We start from the raw sequence: 20,682 nt of genomic DNA, 5'->3' as shown, positions 1-20,682 counted from the left end.
AATAGATTCTTGGAAGGTTCCTGAAGGGCACTGAGAGTGGACAGGTGGTTCTTAACTGGGAATCATTTTGTTTCCCTCGCTGCCTTTTGCCCAGGGGACACGTTGACTGTCAAGAGGGAGGTTGGTGGATACTACTGACATCTTGTGTGTATAGGTCAGGGATGCTGCTAAACATGTTGAATAGGAGAGTCCCCTACAGAAAAGAACCATCCAGCTCAAAATATCAATAGTACCAAGGTTGGGAGAACCTGTAGTAGATGAGAGGGATTGTAGCACAGTATCAGACAATTACCAAATGTTCTGAAGCTCCTTATAGGATAGGATTTATCATATACAGAACACAAGTTCCACCAAAAAGTATATAAGTCATCAAATCTCCAGGATATTTCTTTCCAATCAGATTCTTTTCCATTTTTTATGAATTTTAATTTCATAATCAAAATGCCTAAATTCACCCTGAAAAAAAATTAAAACATTACCAGGAAGCTAAAGTTCCCTTTGATCTCTTCCCTCAATCCTGTTAGAGTCAAACTGCCTAGATGCAAATGGCAGTGCCACCTCTCACTGGGGAATTGACTCAGGCTAGTTTCTGCCCCTCTCTGAATTTCAGCCTCATCTTCCATAAAATAGGGACAACAGTAGTAACCAACTGTGATTAAAGGGTTGTTGTGAGGACTGAATGAATTAATGGTTAGAGTGTACTTAAAATATGTGACTTAAGTGCTCATCAAGTGTTCGCTATCGCTAGTACTCAGTGCACACACACACACACCCTTGTACACGGAACACTCCCTTGTAGAAAATATATACGATTGGACTGAGGCCTAGGTTTTAGTTTTAACATAAAAATGTAGAATTCTGCTCATCTTTCTGATAATTACTCCTTTTCTTCAGCTCGGGAACCTTCCCACGGAGTACAGAGAAATCTACCTACTTCTATACAGCTTCATTCGATGCCAAAGCATTTCAAGTCACGTCCCTCGCAAGGACCGTTTCAGTCGTTTCTACTATTTGGACTCCTAAAGTTAAATTCTCCACTGACCAAAACCAAACAGGCACAAGTTTATCTGTGTTTTTCAGAAAAGAGTATGCCAAGAGTAAATGAATGGCCACTGGTCAATACCCTAAACAGAGAGGAATAATAAAAATGAGTCACCAAAACAAATAACATCTACAAATACATGTTTTGAAGGGTTTCCTTTTTGTACAAACAAAAAAATCTAAAATTTTAACAATTATATGTTCCATAATCTGGTTTGGGTTTTTTTTTTTTTTTTTTTGGTCAGAGAATCATATGTGATATTACAGTTAATGAAAACTTAAAAGCTTTCAAAAGAATTTTCTTTGGCTTTAACACACATATTGGATTGATCACGTTAAACTCCAACAAAATTGGGAAAATAGTACTAGGTCAGAGGAGGAAATGAAAACATGGAAGTGTTATCACCATTTGGTCATAAACTCCTATTCTCAGAGAAACATGGCAATAAAAATCTGTTCCAGGATGAAAACTTGGCACAAAATAACCCAATCTTACATCATGCTTTTTAAAGGTTGGGGTGGAGTAGGGAAGGGAGGGATTAAAAAGTGGGAGGGGAAAGTTCTTCACATGTAGGAAAAACAGAGAAAAAAAGGCTGTCAGTAAAATAAGTTTTCCACTGATGCATAACTTCTTCAAATTAATGGTTTGGTTTAGCTAAATTTTGGCAAGGTAGCAGATTTTAGTCTTTTTCAAGAATGGCCTCTATTTTGTTGAAGTTATCTATAAAAGATAATATTCATAGACAGGATGTTCATTCCCTGTTATGGTCCTATTGACAATATTATGTTAACTCATCGTTTGTTTTGTTTTAAACTAAAGGCTTCTCCATTCATTAAAGTCATTAGTGAAAGACAGAGTGTCTGAATTTTAACAAGTACAGGAAAACTGCAATATAATTATGAGCCTTATATTATGAGAATCAAAATCAGACATACCAGGATCAAATTACATGCTCTTTAATGAAACTTCACACAGTAAAATGTGACAACATCATTGGTATTGGACCTTTCCTCCAACAGTATAAGGGGTTCCACTTTATACGTGAATTTTATACATTAAAAGCCTTAGTCATTACCTACTTAGACCAAACACTTGTAATCAAGAACCAAGCCATTACTTTCAGGACTAAATAAGTACCCTTTGTTATGCTGTGGACATAAAAAACCATATACTTTATTAAGAAGAAAATGAGGCAAGATGATTTTTTTATAACCCAACTGTCCTATGCCCCTATCGACATCCACACTCTGCTCTGAAAACTAAGTGAAAGATGTTATTTGAATGTAATGGATCAATTCAGAGACCACAGTGTAGCTAGCATACTGGTCTGAGAAAAGCGTGGAACAGCTGAGAGAGGAAAGCCCTAGAAAAAGAAGTGCCGTGAACTGTGGGAGCTGCACTCAGGCCAAGGCCCTAGCTCAAGAGGAGAGCTCCCAAGTGTTGGTTTCAATACCCTGGAGCCTTGTTCCTTCTGGAGTTCCTCCGTCCCCACCATGAGCTAAACTAAGAAACCCAGGTGTTTGTGTTGGGCAGAGAAGAGCCAGAATGGCAGGGCTCTTGGTGAATCTGTCATTCCACGAGAAGACAAAACAATAAGGTTAAAAACTGCTTCCAAACATAGTAATTACATTAGCTATTTTGAGAGCAAGAAGTTAAAATGTGCTCTTCTTTAAACAAATATCAAAACATATAAACAACAGAATTCATGGAAAAATCGTCATTTATTAAACATCCCTTATTACTAATGTTCTCAATCTGCTGGCTTCAGGACACTATGGGGCCTTAGACTTGATATAACAGCTTTACTAATTTTTGGATACTAAGCATCCAAAGAGCGAATAAATGTTGTGCATGTAATATACCACACATACAAGAATAGGTACAGGAATATGTATATGTATATATGCATACACATATCTACAGCACAGAGAAGCATGTATATGTATTCATTTTTCAAATATGTGCATACGCTGTTGTGATTAATAGAACCCAGTTCATTTAAGAGGTATTCAATTCATCATTAATTCACAAGAAATACTAAAAAGTATTATTTTTTATCTGTACAGATCTCTGAAACGTTTTTCGATTTACTTTTTGACTACAGTAAAATGTACTCATTGCAATGCACAGTTCTCTGAGTTTTGACAAATGCACAAAGCTGTGTATCTACCACCACAACTATGATACAGAACAATCCGTCATTCTAAAATAATCCTAAAAAATCCCCTTTTGCTGCCCCCTTGTAGTCAAGCCCTCCTTCCACGCTCCTAGAAAAAGGTTTTGACTAAAAACTGGTCCTCACACTTGAAAGAGATGGGAAGAACTATCCCAGAGAGTTGAGGACCACCTTTTTTACACATCTGTTTCTCCCTCCACCCAGTGTCTGATAAAAAGGATCAAAGGGAGAGTAAAATGAAATAAAAGGATAGGAGGAAATAGAGACTTAGAGGAATTCAGACTTCAAGACAGTTTGAAGAAAAAAATGCTAGAACTTGATGACAGACTATAATAGGTAGTATTAAATACATGTTTATATTTGTATACATAAAATTTATAATACACACACACACATACACACACACACATACATATATATGCCTGGGAAATATAGGAAAAAGCCTTGAGTGGGACAAAGCTGATAAGTGATCGTTGGTGAAACAAGGGAATGAACTTTTTAAGTGATGAGATTTGATTTATTTAGAAAGTCCACTCTGCCTGCAGTCTGGCAACTACTTAGGAGTGGGGGAAAGAGTGGGTATGGAAGACCAGTTTAGAAGAGTATTTCAATAGTCCAGCTGAGAGACAACAGTAGCTCAGATAAGTTATCTCAAAGGGAAAGGTTTACTAAAAACCACAAGAAGTAAAGAAGAACAGGAAAATGCAGTGGAATATTACTGGAATGTCATTCAAAGAACATTACAATCACAGTCAATCCTTGTAGAAAAGTGAAACAATCAAGACACAATGCAGCCTATCTCACAATGTGACCAATTCAATAATCTTGAGTCCTCCTGTTATAAAACACCTAAATATGTTAGATAAAAATTATTAAACAAGGATAACCATACTTCTAAAACAACCTAAGAGAATCCCCAGAAGTACCTATCCTCGGGTCCATCACCTACGGTTCAGGTGTCTGGGACACACGGTGTATAGGTGGCTATGAGTGTGCTGAGCACTGAGGCTTCCCAGACAGGACAGCATAACATGCAGTTTTCTCCCCCATCTTGAGAAGAGGCACTGAGAATGTTCAAGCGAGGGAGTGGCATGAATCTGGCTCTGCTTTCAAAAGATTAATGCGGCAAATGGTAAAATATAGAGTTTTAAACAGAGCTAGGGAAAGGGTTAGCAGATAAATGTAAGACAACATGCAGGCAAAATCAACCAGCAGTCGTGTATAATATGGGCAACAATGGCGAAGGGAAGGTCAAAAACAATGTGCCTAGGTTCCGTGGCTGGGGGCACTAGGCTAGTCAAACTATTAATGAAAATAAAGAACACAAAGGAGCGACAGATTTTGGAGAAGGGGAGATGGGTAGTACTAGTTGATAACTGCCTCTTTAAATATTAAATCTGAAGCTTCAGTGATTATTCTAGCAGGAGACGGTAGAGAAGACATTAACAAAGAACTGAAATCTAGAACAAGGATCTTCAAATGAGGTTTGTGAACTGGCTTCTGGGGCAGGTGTTACTCTCAAAACTATATTTAAACTTTTTGTGTCTGTACATTGTTCTGGGGTAAAGTCCATGGGTCTCATCAGATTTTCAAAGAGGTCTGTGTCGACTACTATTCTTTTAAACATAATGTGTCAACTTTGGATACTTTTAATCTTTGGTGTTCTGCAGTTTCAGATGATGTGACTAGGTGTCAACTTCTTTTTACTTAGCCTGTTTGAGACTCACTGTATTTCCTCTGAGGACTGATATCTTCCATCAGTTCCGGAACATTCTGAGCCATCTTCTCTTCCACTTTCTAATTTCTCTGCTCCGACCTATAATACAGCCTACTGTTTGTGTTAACTACTACTCTTTATCTCAGACCCTCCATTGAGGAATATCTTCCCACTTGTGAATAAATACAAATGAACACTGCATAAAATAGCACAGAGCTTTGCTGTTGAAATAATAGGGTAAAACTGAAATTATGAACTTCTCATCTTCATTGCAGAAAAAACACTGCACATAATCCTCAAGATGTTTAGCAGAAAGGTGCTAGGTTGATTTTTTTAAACGGAGACACATTATATCTTACAGTTGAAAGCTAATCAGTATGCTGTAGTCAGGAGAACAGTGCTTAAGAGAAACAAGGCACAGAACTGCCCACAGACGCAAAATAAATCCAAGACAGAGCTTAAGGGTCAAACAAGTTTAAGAAACATATACCAGTGAGATTTATCACAGACTTATTATATACATCTTCTTTCTAAATGTATATTTTCTGCCTAAAAAGCTAGATAAAAACATTGATACACCACCAACTCAGGCAGCTGGGGAGGTGGGAGTTCTACACCAGAATGTTTCCAAAAATGTGCTATTTGGGGGCTGATTGATTTTCTCCCCCGACTAAATTCCGTTCTGGTTCTTTTTGGTAATGTTTCAAAGTGCAGGCTGAGCTCTTGATCTTTTGGGAGGCACAGGCAAAACAAAGGGCCAAACTCACTAATGAAAACTTGCTGAACTTACTTTTCAGAATTCCATTCGAAGTCACGAAGAACCCTTTTGGCCCTGCTCCCAGACTAGTAAAACGAACATCTCAAATCCCTAGAGGCTAAGATAGCTCGTTCCACTAAAACCAATACACATCTTCTCCTGACAGCTGGTTGTCTTAGCATACTCAGGACTATATATTTATCAAAAGGGGAAAAAAACTGCAGGAGCACAATATTTATTATAGGATTATCTCAGTAACTCAAGTAAACATGAGTAAGGCTAAATTAAACCATGTTTACTATGATGTTCTATTACTTAAATCCTGACACAAAATCACCCGAACAGATCTGGGGTCTTATTTTTTAAGACAACTGATGGAGGCTTAAAAAAAAAAGGCAAGAATTATCTTTTCTTTCAAAATGGTGTTTAGTACACAATTTTTCTAATTATTCTAAAAAATCTCTTGAGCACCTAAAACAAAACTTTTCCATTCTGTTATGATGTTGAATTCAATATTAAATTTAAATAAAATCACGAATAACTGAATTTGTTCACTGCTCTAAAAAGTTTATCTGATTTATATGATTTTTTTAAAAAAATTTTAATGTTTATTTTTTTGAGAGAGAGAGAAAGACAGAGCGCAAGCAGGGGAAGAGCAGAGAGAGAGGGAGACACAGAATCTGAAGCAGGCTCCAGGCTCTAAGCTATCAGCACAGAGCCAATGTGGGGCCCAAACCCTCGAACCTCGAGATCATGGCCTGATCTGAAGTCGGATGCTCAACCAACAGAGGCACCTAGGCCCCCCTGATTTATCTGAATTTAATCCGTAATTTCATTAACTATCACCCATAATTCTAAGTAGTATTATTATAATTTTCAGCTCTTCTCTACCCTTTCCCTAGGCCCTTTAGACAAGTTCCAGTTTATCTCAGTCTTTGCGGACTACAGGCTATCCAAATGGTCCAAGTGACCGTGGCTGTGGCCAGGCACACTGTGGAGTAAAGGCAGGGAAAAGGAGGCTGGAAAAGCCACAACAGGAGTAGACGACAGGGCACATAAGATCAAAAGTATATTTACCACTTTCAGGACTCAGCTGTTACGCCACTCCTATGAAATAAGGCTCTACCTCTAGGAAACAGGGGTTCCTAAGGGAAACAAGCCTGCTGGATGGGCCATAAGACATATGGACTTAGGAGACCACTTGCCTCCGTAGCACAGGGATCCAACAAGTTCAAAGTCTTCTGACCCACCAGGGAGTCCAGTCAGCGGGAACTGTGGCTGAGCTCTGGCGGGGCCTGAGGGCAGGGCGAGCTTGGCAGACCCTGGGCTGTGGCTCACCGGCCCTCAACTGAAGGAAACAGAGGCCCTGCCTTAAGGAGTTTACAGTCCAGGGAAACGATATGACAACAGAGGCAAAAATGCAGGAAGGAAAAGCACAGCCTTGCTGGCAGGTGGTGGTGGTCAAGAAAAGTTTGATAGAGGAGGTGGGGATGGAGAAAATCTATGAGAATAGACAGAGCTCTGACGGGTTCGACAGGAAAGGGAAATAGAATCCAACAATCTCATAGAAGTGGCAGCCCAGGCAAAGGTATGGACGTGAAAGAAATTTAAGGTGTGTTCATAGGAAACCCCAGAAAAAACCAGTTCGGCTGAACAGCAGGATACACACAGAACCCAGACTAGGGCGGAAAGGTCAGCTGGGACGACAACAGACAACGCTCTGGATGTCAGATTGAGAGATGTGTACTTATTTCAGTTGGTGACAGGGGGGCACTGCTGGTGGTGAGCAAGGTAATAACATTACGTTACCAGAACTTTCTTCAGGAAGACAGTGACAGCTCTGTGCTAGATAAACTAACATAGGAAGAAAGGTTAACAGGCCATCGGGAGACATAGCAACTAAAGGACTGAACTAGGAAATGCCAATAGGAATGATAAGAAGGATAGATACAATGGAGAGAGGTTTTTTAGTACAAAACAGGGGTTGGCTAACGCCTTTCAGATGCATCAGAAACAGAATGTCCTGAATAGAAGCAGGCTGTGAGGAAGAAACTAGAGTTTGCTGGAAGAATGAGGAGTCCAGTTTCAGATACTTCCAATTTCAGGTGTCAACTGAACACACAGATGGACATGACTATCAAGTGGCCAGAAAGGCAGATCTGCAAGCAGGGAGAAAAGCTGGGATTAGAAATGAGGGCTTTATGGGTGCCTGGGTGGCTCAGTTGGTTAAGCGTACAACCCTTAATCTCGGCTCAGGTCATGATCTCATGGTTCATGGGATTGGGCCCCACGCTGGGCTCTGTACTGGCAGCACAGATCCTATTTGGGATTCTCTCTCTTTCTCCCTCTCTCTCTCTCTGCTACTCTCCAGCTCGCGCACACACTCTCTCTTAAAATAAATAAACTTTAAAAAAAAAAGTAAAAAGAAATGGAGACTTAGGGGAACATACACAAAGAGGTAAGGCTCTGGGGATGATATAGGAACCATAATTTAGCGTAATTTAATGCGCTGATAAAGGAAGAAGAGGCAGTGGAGGAGACCAGGGAGGGTCTAAAAATTCCAGGTTATAGAGGAAAAGAGATGTATTCTGGAACACGTTAGCAATACTATTGTAAGGATCCGATGGGATGGTAAAGTGAAAGTGGTTTAAACATTTTAAAGTACTAAACAAATACATTTTTATTATTGTTTCAGTATCATGTGCTTGATCTCTAGAAAAGCCACATTAAGCCGGAAGAGCCAGGCTTCCCCAAATCTTCCACAAAGTCCCCTCTGCACCAAGTCAAATGGAAACATGCTCTCCACCTACCTTGGACTCCTACAGTACCTACAAAGCCTACTTTGGGTATTTAGACACTCCAGCAGCACTACCTGGGCACCCCCGTGCGCCCACACTATGGGAGCTGCATCCAGATACGCCCCCTTGGAGGAGACAAAACAGAAGTCAGGAGTTAGCCACTTTTGCAGAGGATGAAATAAGTGAGGCTCAGCAAGGCCAAGGATCGTGAGCCAAGGCCACCAGCTACTAAGTGGAGGAACTGAGGGCTTCTGGTGCCCAATCTCATCGTGCCATTTCTACTAAAACACAAGCTGGAACTTGCCATATTTGTTCTTATTCCCCTTACAATCTATAAGCAAACTAAGGAACGAGCCACAGCTCACTTATCTTGACATCCTCTGAAACACTCAGCCACGGGCCTTACACCTGGGCAAGTCTCACTGTGCTTTCGCAGCCTGAAAGGATGAATGTGTGAATCCTTGCAGGCATGCAGGCCTCCCTAATGGGGAGCGTTTGTGGGCTGGTTAGCTTTGAGTCCTTATTTCTAAGGCGGACTGTAACTTAACAACAAAAAGTTCTAAAAACAAATTCTGTACTTGTGAAAGATGCCACCTGGTCTGCCTCAGGGGCTGAAATCCTCTTTTTATGCACCGAGTGGGAACAGCACAGGGAGTGACAAGCTGGTTTTCTTCAAACCACTCCCACCAACTGGCTCAAGCCAAAAAAGTGGGCCCACACCTTTTGGGAAAGAGAACTGGGCAGTCTCTGCCACCCATTTAACCCTTGGTGCCGCTGCTGGGACGGCCGATGGTGTGAGAATGGGGGGAAAGGTGGAGCAGGCTTGATGCCAGCTCTAATCATGTGATGTCACGAGTCCGGCTTCTCTGCCAGGAAAAAAAGTCAACTGGTTTAGAAATCAGGTTTCTGCCCCTCTCTCAATCTTCAACCAAACTACTTTGCATGCCTGACCACTGGCTTTTTTTGTTTAAGGAACAGTACTTAGTGTCTCATTTAACTGATTGGTCTGGGTTCCTTGGAAAACAAATGCACAGAGAGCCTGAAATACGTGTATTTCATAAGCGTCCTGTGTGCGAGGAGAACGTGGAGTTCTCAGTGGCTTTACTTTTGCAAACCACGTACATGCGCACTGGGAGAGCAGGAAATAACACACATCTAAACACCATAAAGGCGTGCAGTCGTGTCCCAGTGCTGCCAGAAACACCAGACCACTCATCCAGGCCCTGGGCAAAAAGACAGGCTTCTGAAGCGGGATTGCGTTTCAGAGCCTCATTAATTACAATACACTCGGGAAGTTTTCCACTCAATGTCTCTGACAGATGCTCCCTTTTGTGGGGACTGTCTAATTTGGGGATATGTGGTGGCCATGTCCCTAGAAATCTTCAGGATACAGCAAACTGATCCCTTTTTGCATGTGTGAAGACAAGACCCAAAGAAACCTTTCCCTCTTTCTAAGACGAGTTCGCTGCATGCACAGGCTGAGGCAGAGGGACAGCAGCCACGCTGAGAGTTGCTATGCCCCGGGCTCAACATACCTTGCCAGGCCCATAGAGAGCGGTGAGAATGCAAGTCTCTTCTTGCCAATTTTCACCTAATGTGGATCAGGCCACTGGTCCCGCCTGGATCCATGTCTGCCACATACACTGCATGGGGCTTGGGCCTTCCTAGAAAGAGCCATAGCAGCGGCCAAAAGGAGCTAGAAGCCTAAGCTCAGGGCGAGAGTCTGGCACCAGCTTTGGGCGGGTCCACATGGGATGCTTTCCCCATGACTCCTGAGAGTACTCTCCAAGTCTGAAGCCGTACTCAGTGTCTGGACGGCTCTGGGTTGACAGGATAGTAGGAACCACGGAAAACTAATGAGAGCTTCACAAAGCATCAAAGACTGGTAACTGCCTCTCCTCGTTCAGTTCTTAAAATCTATCCTATGATGCTGGCCTTACTGAAATGACATCACTTCTGTTCTATGTGGACCTTGAACTCTGCAAGAGTTAACCAAAGATATTAAAACCTTTAAGGCACTATGGAAGCCCTTAGAAAGTCAGACCCCAATCTGACCACTTTCCATTTTAATCTTTTTCTAAAAATCTCATTTTTAAAACTTCTACTGAAGGATGTCAGAACTTTTGGCACCTTTCAATGGTATTATGAAGGCAGTTCTACTAAGTGAATCTGTACCAAGCAGGAAAAAATGTAGGACCGCTGCGTGTGGCATTTTCTGGTTTTCTTGTAAGAATTACTTAGGACCCAGAACACTGCCAACCAGGCTACTGTTCCCTGCATGCCACATTTCTGTAAGACATTAACGAAATGAAAAGACTTGTTCCTGCCCTTGAGTGGCTTGCAGTTTAGCAAAAGATGGGAAAACAAATATACATCACTAACTAAATCTGTGATGAGCAGATGCTAATGGATATAAATTCAGTATTATAAATAAGAGTTCAGGGAATGGCCAGAGAAGGCAGCCCAATGGTGCTCAGGAAAAATGTTACAGACAGCATTTGGAAAGGTCCATTTCAACAGAAAAGGGGTATTAGAGAAGGCACCATAATTGGAGGTAACAGCTTTAGCAAACACACATGGCCAAGAGTGCACAGGTAAATTGATAAAAGTTCAAGTGATGGAGTCTGGCTGAAGGACAGGTCACTGGAGAGAAAAGCGTAAGAAACTGATCTGGAAAGGTAAGATGCGGCCAGTTCTTAACATGCAAAAGAGGAGGGCACGCAGAAAGCTAGATTTTAGAGGAAATAGCTTTGAAGATAAAACCTTCACTGATAATTCATCACATCGTATCTTAGATTTTTAGACTGAGAAATATTTTATTAGCAAGTTTATTTGCAAATGGGATGCAGTAACTTAAAACTGTAGGTGCTGGAGAAATCATTCTTCTGAGCTGGCAAATTCCTGATCCATTCTTGTTACCTACAACTTGCGATTGTTTCATTGAGATCTCTCTTTTCTCATCACCAAAACACCTTCTAAGTTTAACTTACCATGTATGGCCAGTGTGACTACTTTACAACTAGTATCTGCTCACTTATTTAGCCATCCTCTCCTTTTCAGCCCCAAGTAGTCCTAACCATGCACTCACTCATTCTTCTCCTATAAATTATATCGATAATAATAACATTAAGAGCTCCTACTTGCTATACTGCAAGGCACCGCAATTAATGCCTCAAGAACAGTGTTTAACAGCATCCTCAAAATATCACTATGAAATGGGTATCGCCATCCCTATATTGAATCAAGTGCAAAGGTGCTAACTATTTTGCCAACTGGTAAGTGGTAGGACCTGGGTTTAAAGCAGATATGCTTGACTCAAGAGGCCTTGCCTAGTGCTCGCTGTACTGCCTCCAACATTCTTTGGCCTCTTCCCATTGTGGATTAGTATTTTTGATTACAAATTAAAACATTCAGTGAACGCCTGCTACAGTAAAATCCTGTCTTAGGTGCTCTTCAGTGGTCTAAATAAACGAGAGCATGCCTGATGCCCACAGTCACCCATATTTGAGTAGGAACACCTGTATCTTGTATCAGTGTGTAAGATAATATGGCCATGATTCATGAATTAGAGCAACTAGGGCCAGAGGGGGTAAAAATGACTCAGTGTTTGAATGCTGGATGGCGACCACATCTCACAGACAGAAATCTGCCAACCCTGACTGACTTTTAATAACACATTTCAATCAGAGTCTGTAAAAACTCTCTCTGCTGATGAGAAATCTATCCTGTCAGAAGTTCCCATCCAAATCTGCTTACAATCTATTTTCGATGAACCTCAGCTCCCTTTGAAGTAGAATAAGCTTCTGAAGCATTTGAGCCAACAACAGGACACATTGTGAGGCTAGTCCTTGTAAAATTCACTATGGACGAGGAAAGTTACTTAGTTAAAACACAAATGTGCTATCGAACTACTTGTACCAGAGAGCTTGACAGTTGTGTAAACTTATACAGCGTTATTTAGACACAGAAAAGTAATTCAAACATGTCATCTTTTTAAGCTATCTGCTTTTAATATTACCTTTATTAACTTCTGAATATGTTTTTGCTTAATATTTTCAGGAGACGAGTTACATTTTTACAAATAACTCTATTAGTTTAAAAAAAAATGTAAGAAACTGGATAGGATGCTGATCAGTAGTCCTCTTTAGGCTATAAGCATATGTACCCAGGGAACATTTGGAAGGAGTTGCAATTTCAGATTCAGTCTGCCTACTCATCTCTCTCTACAAAGGTACCGTATTCATATTACAAGTTGCTCAACTAAGACTCATCCAAAGATTACAGTGGCAGATACTGACTGAATTTACTCTGCAAGCCAACCTCCTGATTCGACTCATGATTAAGAAAGTAGAAGTCGATAAAGAGAAATCATTTTAAGAGTTCAAAAGTGGCAAAAGAGGGGCGCCTGGGTGGCTCAGTTGGTTAAGCATTCAGCTTCGGCTCAGGTCATGATCTCACAGTCCATGGGTTCAAGTCCCACGTCAGGCTCTGTGCTGACAGCTAAATCAGAGCCTGGAACTTGTTTTTGGATTCTGTATCTCCCTCTCTCTGACCCTCCCCTGCTCACGCTGTGTCTATCTCTCTCTCAGAAATAAATAAAAGACATTAAAAAAAATTTTTTTTAAGTGGCGAAAGAATTAGCAAGACATATTTGGCTAACAGGGAGAAACACCAGAAAATTAATGACATTGATACTTACTGTTCAATTCGGGGTGACAAGTACAGCTTGGGATACACCTGAGTGGCTTCAGTGTCCTCAAAACTGACAGAAAGGAGGGCCACATCTTCTCCAGGGTCTTCATTTACATCCTTGGGCAGGGTGCGAAAAACACGATGCCATCAGTGCCTACTCCCAGGACATCTGAGCTGAGCTCACAGGCCACTGGCCTGGTGGCTACAGCGTGTGGGTTACCTAGATTCAGATTAAGTGGTTCTACACATCCTTCGCCATGTGCCAACCACTCCCCTAGAGTGATGGCTCTCAAACTTTCTGACCAAAGCCCACCATGGTGAGGAAAAGACTCCCACCTTCTCATTTTGTTCCCATGTTCCAAGAGGGGGAAAAAGTGAATCTGGTGATAACTGAGAATTAGTCAAAAACAAAGCTAACAAATTGCAGTAAACATGTTGCTAAAAATACGTGTAACAGCTCATAATTCCTATAATGTATATAGATGGCTTGTAATTTTCCTTTTATAGGAAGAGTAGTAGTTATGAACATGATTTATATCATAAGATCACAACGAAATCTTAAAATGCCCAGTAATTTTATTATATATACCTTGGTATTATGTTGTAAGTTATTTAAATAGCAAAAATTCCCAAGAAACATCACTGTGAACTGTGCCACCATACAAGCAAATCACAGGGGTTATACACGCATCTCCTTTGCAAAATGACTATGGATGATTCATACATGAACCATGAGACTTTCATATTTTAAAAGCCTGGTTATAAGAATAATGTAAGATAAAAACACTGTTGATCCAAATATGTATCAAGAAACAGTGAGAGGTTAACAACCCACAATAAAGGAAACTGATAATGATAAAGCTAAACTTCCTGTAATTTATAATTAAAAAGCAAGAATAGTGATAATTGAATGTCATAACCAACTCAAGCTAACACCGATGAAGTGTCCTGACTCAAAACTGGGTTTTACAGATTCGCAATTATTGCCAAGCAGAGTGTTTGCCAGACTTCTGAATAAACTACTGAATTAGAATAAATTCTAGTGGCATGATGGTTTTACTTTGTGAATACCATATTTTAGTAACCTTTAATGATTTTACTTTTGGTTGGTAGTGGCTCTCAGTCAAATACAAATTTTTTAAACACTTAATAGGATTGCACATCTTTCACCCATAAGGATTGGTAAGAACTGGCCTGTGTTTCTGGATTGGAGGGCTTGGCATTCATCTGAGGAGGGGCCCAATCTAGACTTTAAGAATTACCTTACCGCGCATGAGCACGGAGAACGTCAGATAGGATATCCTTCCTTGGGTCCTAAACTAATCTTACCCCTTCTTTCCTGCATCGTGCGCGGAGCTGGTCATCACACTCATCAGGCCTAGCTCTGATGTCATCCTTGCTCTGCCTTTTATTGTGCCTACAGGATGCACGTGTGGCGGGGATACAAAGGAACAAGAACCAGAAGTCTCTCCCACCTTAGAAAATAAGAATTATAAAAAGAAAGAAAAGAATCATGCCGGCCTCTACACAACCCCTTGCATTCTCTCTCCTCTCTCTTCTCTCTCTCCTCTCTCTCCTCTCCCTCGCTTGAAGGTGTGGTCTGCCCTCCCTCCCACTCATCCCTTAGCACATGAGATTAGCCTTCTGACCCCACCGGCGCATCAAGATCGCCCCCACCAAGGCATCCACGAAACACAGCAAATTCTTCTCTGTCCTTATCTTACTTGATCTCCAAACGGTATTTGACATGGATGATCTCTGCTCTGGAAATACTCAGTTTCTTGCTTGTAAGAAATGATACCCTCCTGATTTTCTGTCTCTGTGACACTCCCCCCTCTCTTTCCATTCTTTTTTTTTTTTTTTTCTTTTACTTCCCAGCTGTTTTTTGGTTTCACATTACAAAATTTAGGCTTGTTGAAACAAGTCAAGCCATACAGAAGTTTAGAAAGAAAAAGCTCTTCTACCCTCACTTTTAAAGGTGACCAATACTAGCTGTGTATGTAGCCTCAAACAGATTTTTCTATGCTCATAAGAACACACACACATAAACACACACGTGCATATAAATAGCTTTTTAACCTTCTGTTTTGTTTTCCTTAATGGAATTCTATTATACATATCACTCTACCAACTGCTTCCCAAATAGCCACATAATATTCCATGGCATGGATGCCCTTCTCCTAGCAACAGACATCCAGGCTGTTCGTACTTCTTACCCATTTGACAGTTTTAAAATAAATATCCTTAGATAAAGATCCGTATATTTGTTACCAGTGGGACATAGGTTTCTGAATTGAGAACTAAAACTGAGCTTGCTGGATCAAAGGTTATGAACATTTTACATTTTAACAGTTTGGGATTACTTTTTTAAAAACTGTACAGCAATTTGAGAGAGAGGAGAGCCTGTTTCTGCTCATCCGGAATAACCTGATAACACTACCTGTTGTGGTTCTTCAATTTAACGTCGGCAGTCTGACTGCTGGAAAATGGTACCTCAACTGAAATTCAGTGACTAAAGATGAGCAACTATTTACTTGCCTACTGGTCATTTCTTTTGTAACTTTCCTGATCAAAGCCTTTGCGCATTTTGCTTAAAGACTCTTGGACTTTTCTTGTTATTGGTGTTTATTAGGTTTAGTAAGCCTTGTCTATCACATGTGTTATAAATATTTTTCTCTCAGCTCAGCTTTTCACTTTTTACTTTGTCTGGGCAACTCCTACAGCAGCACAGAAAATTCAGCTTTCTACAGAGTTAGATCTGCTCAAGAACTCTGAGGTTATATAACTATCTCCCTAGCATTTCCGCTAACATTGTAGTTTTACATGTAGATTTGTAATACCTCTGGAATTTATTTTTAGGTAATATAATATGACATAGGAGGTATGTAAGAGGAGGACCTTAGCACAGTGCCTGGTAGAAATCACTTGGTGTTTGCTGAATGAGTACAGCAGTAAACAAGTGAATGTTAATTTCTAACTTTTATTCTCCACACCCAGTGGTTTTCAAGAACCTGCATTACAAAAGTTGCTTCACCAGTGGTATCTGGAAACTCAGTACTGACTCCTTGCTCCTGTTCCCCATAATATACCGAGGTCCCTAGATTCAGTAGTTTCAAAAAGGAAAACCAAGATTGGGAATCTGAGTTTATTTATCATTTCTTTCTCTTTTACAGATGATAAAGTATTCAACCTTGAATATTCCTTTCTGTAAAATGAGGATGGAAATTTTTAAAAATACTTATGGTCTCAACAAATAGAAATATGTAATTATATAATACAGCCCTACTAAATAGGGTTATATAAAATATCTAAAACTAAAGTTGAAGCTGAAAATATTCACATTCAGAGAGACAAATTCATTTTATGATCTAAGTATGTGAGCAGTCCTCTTTAAATTTCGAATGGTCACCTCAAAGTAAGATAATAAACCAAGAACTAACATTGATTTTCAGATATCTTCCCTCAGTGACTGCATTTCCTTGTTAAAGGTCAAGGCTCTGACTACAAGTCACAAAACCTGGTTAAAAAACAAAACAAAACAAGACACTGCAAAAAGAACTACGGACCACTGAAAACCTTTTTTAATTAGCAGGTTCACTCCATACACCTATGGATAATTTAGAATTGCTTCTCTTTCCTACTAACTTCTCATTTCACTGTTATTTAAGCAGAGAAAAATGCTCAGTGACAGTCCTCCAAACAAATGGGATGACCCTGGTTTATATAATCAACATTTATCATCTGGCATCCTGCAAAGGGTATGCGAAACATTAGTCTGAATAGGAAAATAGTTGTTTCCAGGAGTTCCTTTTATGAACTACTTTTAATATAATTTACTTGCCTTGGTGTGGCACATGAGCTTCCCCTGAATTGGTATTTGATTCCTAATGGATATCTAAGTTTGACTTTGAGTGCTTAAATAAGCCCAAAGAGTTCCAAAAATACAAATCCACACGGTACTGTTTCTAGTTTCTGCAACTCTTAACAGGCTCTTACATGTGTTCCTTCCCATCTGGGGAATTATAAAAGAAGCTCTTGTACTGTGGTTCTTAGAAGCTAACATTACAGATGATTATTGTAACCACTAATGGCAACATTTGGAAAGCAGGGGGAGGTTAGGGTGTAGTAGGGGACATTTAAAAATGCACAAGTATACATTTTCAGGGCTTTCTATCTGTACCATCTGAAACTGCAGCAGGCTAAAATGGGGGAAAAGATGTCAAATCTGCTGAAGCAAAAAAAAATAGTATTGCTTCCTACCTTTATAAAAGCCTGTCAGGCGCTGACATACATATGGCGAGGCAATAATGGCCATGCTATTTTGCTGAGATTTAGCAATGGATTTGGCTCAGCATTTGGCTATAGAATTGAAAGGGGTTCCTATGGCTTATCGTGAATATTCACTAGGTAGTGAGTTCCTTGCAGGCTGGGAGCTCTTCCTATTTGTTTTTATATACCCAACGTCAGAAACTGCACATACGTGCCAAACTGGTTAGAAAAAAAAAAACTGAGCTAATGCAGGAAAGACTATAAGAATGAATAAGTAAATGATGGAATTAAATAGAAAGTACTTTAAGACTTAAGACTCTCAATATTTATCTCATTTTTCCTTAAATCTATGACCACTTAAGATTTTGTTAAAGAAGGGGTGCCTGGGTGGCTCAGTCGGTTAAGCGTCCGACTTCGGCTCAGGTCATGATCTCACGGTTCGTGGGTTTGAGCCCCGCGTCCGGCTCTGTGCTGACAGCCAGCTCAGAGCCTGGAGCCTGTTTCTGATTCTGTGTCTCCCTCTCTCTCTGGCCCTCCCCTGCTCACACTGTCTCCCTCTCTCAGAAATAAATAAAACATTAAAAATGAATTTTAAAAAAATTTAAAAAAAAGATTTTGTTAAAGAAAACTCAAATCTGATCCATACATAAGCAAAAGTTGCACCTACTAATAAGAGTTAACATTTTGTTTACGTCATAATGATTTAATCACATAACTGTTCATAATTGGGGCTCTTTACAAATATCAGAAGGGTGCAGGAAAAAAACAACAATTCACCTTGGAAATGAAAGTAAACACAAGCACAATTGGTCGTTATGCGGTACTCCTTTGATGCACTAATTTCCAAGTGAAGCTAGCAGCCATGAAACAAGCCCCTGTACGCTGAAAGTCAATATAGGTACAAACTACCAATTAACTACTGCTTATAGACATTAGCTGAACAATAAATATTACAAGCTACACGTCACATAGGAAGACTGTAAAAAAGCCATTGTATTTCTCAATTCAAAACGGCTTAAAACAAAGCTCTAACTATTACTAGCGAAACCAGTTTGCAGTCATAGGGGCTATAAATAAGCCATTATACAGCACGTCAAAACTCAAATAAGAACCATTTTGAGTTAAATTTATTTTTATGTTTATTTCTTTTTAAGAGACAGAAAGAATGCGCACAAGCAGAGTTTTCGTGTCACAAGAGTGAGGAAGCCAAGCCTAATAGATGAGGAAGAGGAAGAAGTGGGTGCCATGTCTGCCTCTTTTGCCTTTGGTTTGTCTCCCAACCCTGAGCCTCCTCTTCCTTTCCAGAAGGCAGGGGGTGCAGAACTCAGGTAGAAGTTCTGAGAGCCTAGTTACAGCCTACCTCCACCAAATAATGAGTTCTTAGCTAAAAACTCCTTTGATATTTTGATATCTCTGATGAAGGTAGCATTTAAGAGAGTCATTTCTGATTTGGTCTCTTCAAATGGAAATGGGAGTAAAAAGAATCTCACTGGGTAGTCCAGTCAAACTGGGCCACTTCCATATATTTTGCCAGATCTTCAAACCTTTTTTTTTTTTTAATGTTATTCATTTTGAGAGACAGAGAGGGCATGCATGCGAGCAAGGAGAAGAGGGGCAGAGAGAAAGGGAGAATCCCAAGCAGGCTCCACGTTGTCAGTGTGGAGCCCATCATGGGACTCAAACCCACGAACGGTGAGATGGTGACCTGAGCCAAAATCAAGAGTTGGATACTTAACCAACTGAGCCACCCAGGCGCCCCTATTTTAGCAGATCTTGACCAACACTTTGACACTAGCCATCCCTTTATGGAAAAGCTTTTTCTCTCCTTTTAATTGACACAGTTTTAATTTAACTCTCATTGTCAATTCACTTGCTCCATTAATATTCCTTTCAATAGCAATGTAATCTATGTCTGCCCTTGGCAGTTTCACCAGGTTGCTTCATGAATTTCCCATGGGGTTTAAGCAGTCTGTAGTTTATATTCCCAATAGATTGTGAATTTCTTGAGGGCGGGTAGAGATCTCCTATTTCCTATTATGCATAATAATAAGAATAAACAATTATTCATTGTTTACTCAGTCATTTTGCTTAGTACTTTATATGCATTACCTCATATAATCATCATAACAACTTTAAAACGTAGTACTATTACTATACATTTGCAAATAAAGAAATTGAGACTGAGGGAGATTAAACAGAGAAGACGAGTTTTGAACCCGTGTTTACAGACTTAAAACCTGGACTCTCAACTACAATGCTACCCCGTCTTGCATGCTACTGGGCATAAAAAATGGACTCATATCAGTGCCCAGAGAAAGGTATGAAAAACTGGAAAATCTATATGCAGAAAAGATATCAGAGATTCACTAAACAAACACTTGCTCTCTATTTAGTGTCTAAATCCTGTATGTTCCAAAAGACCATGAGCATCTTAAGGAACCATTATTCCCTTTTTACTCAAATGGATTACCCCACCTACACCAGGCACTCTCTCTTTCAAAATAAATAAACATTAAAAAAAAATAAGTATATGCTTTATGTGTTTTAATGTTTACTTTTGAAAACTATGGAGCAAGATATTAAAATCCTTAAGAAGATAAAAACTAAAAGCTATAAAGGTCACTATGCCAAATAAAATGTATTCATTTGACATCTTTACACAGACCCAGTTAAGAAGGAAGAATGGCTTCTCTAAGAACACAGATGAGGCCTGTGGATTTCTAGGCCATAATATCAACCTTCCTTCAATTATGTATGGTTAGGCACATTCTATGATTAACTAACTATACTCAGTGAAAATAGGAAGGGCTGATTGTCAGGTCAGGAAAGGAAAACTGCAATGTTCTGGAAATAGCCGGCTCTTAGAGGGTGAGCCCAGGACACCAGGACACAGTCGCTGTCACCTACCCATGTTTTCTAAAAGTGACATTTTGAGTTCATTACTTCTAGATGTCAAGATACAGCATGGGGTTAGGGTTTTTTTTTTTTAATTTATATCTTGCTTATTATTTTCATAAACAAAGACCATTTCTCTGCTCTCATTTACGCAGGAATCTGCTTGCAAAGCTGTACTTACCCTTAATATGTTGGTTATAGCTTCTGTTTATACAGCTAAATTGAAACACATGTTGTATAAATAAACTTTGGGAGAAAAAAAAATCCTAGCTCTTTTAAAAGAATAATGATCAAGATTTCACTGGTCAAGTACCATCTGGTCAGATATCATACCTA

At 39.9% G+C, this 20,682-nt stretch overlaps 1 protein-coding gene across 5 annotated transcripts in view; it reads right to left on the bottom strand.

Annotated features, from left to right (window-relative positions):
- BABAM2 (BRISC and BRCA1 A complex member 2) overlaps positions 1-20,682 on the bottom strand; it is a 401,061-nt gene that overhangs the window by 171,093 nt on the left and 209,286 nt on the right. For all 5 annotated transcript variants that reach the window (XM_039238505.1, XM_039238507.1, XM_039238509.1 and 2 more), the window contains exon 7: positions 13,190-13,299. In XM_039238505.1, coding sequence (XP_039094436.1) covers positions 13,190-13,299 — 110 coding nt within the window. The remainder of the gene's footprint in view (positions 1-13,189; positions 13,300-20,682) is intronic.

This window comes from Hyaena hyaena, unplaced genomic scaffold, assembly GCF_003009895.1.
Source record: "Hyaena hyaena isolate Hyena2069 unplaced genomic scaffold, ASM300989v1 scaffold_140, whole genome shotgun sequence".
NCBI lineage: Eukaryota > Metazoa > Chordata > Mammalia > Carnivora > Hyaenidae > Hyaena > Hyaena hyaena.
The sequence above is the reverse complement of the archived record's forward strand: the minus strand, read 5'-3'. Positions and strand labels throughout refer to the sequence as shown.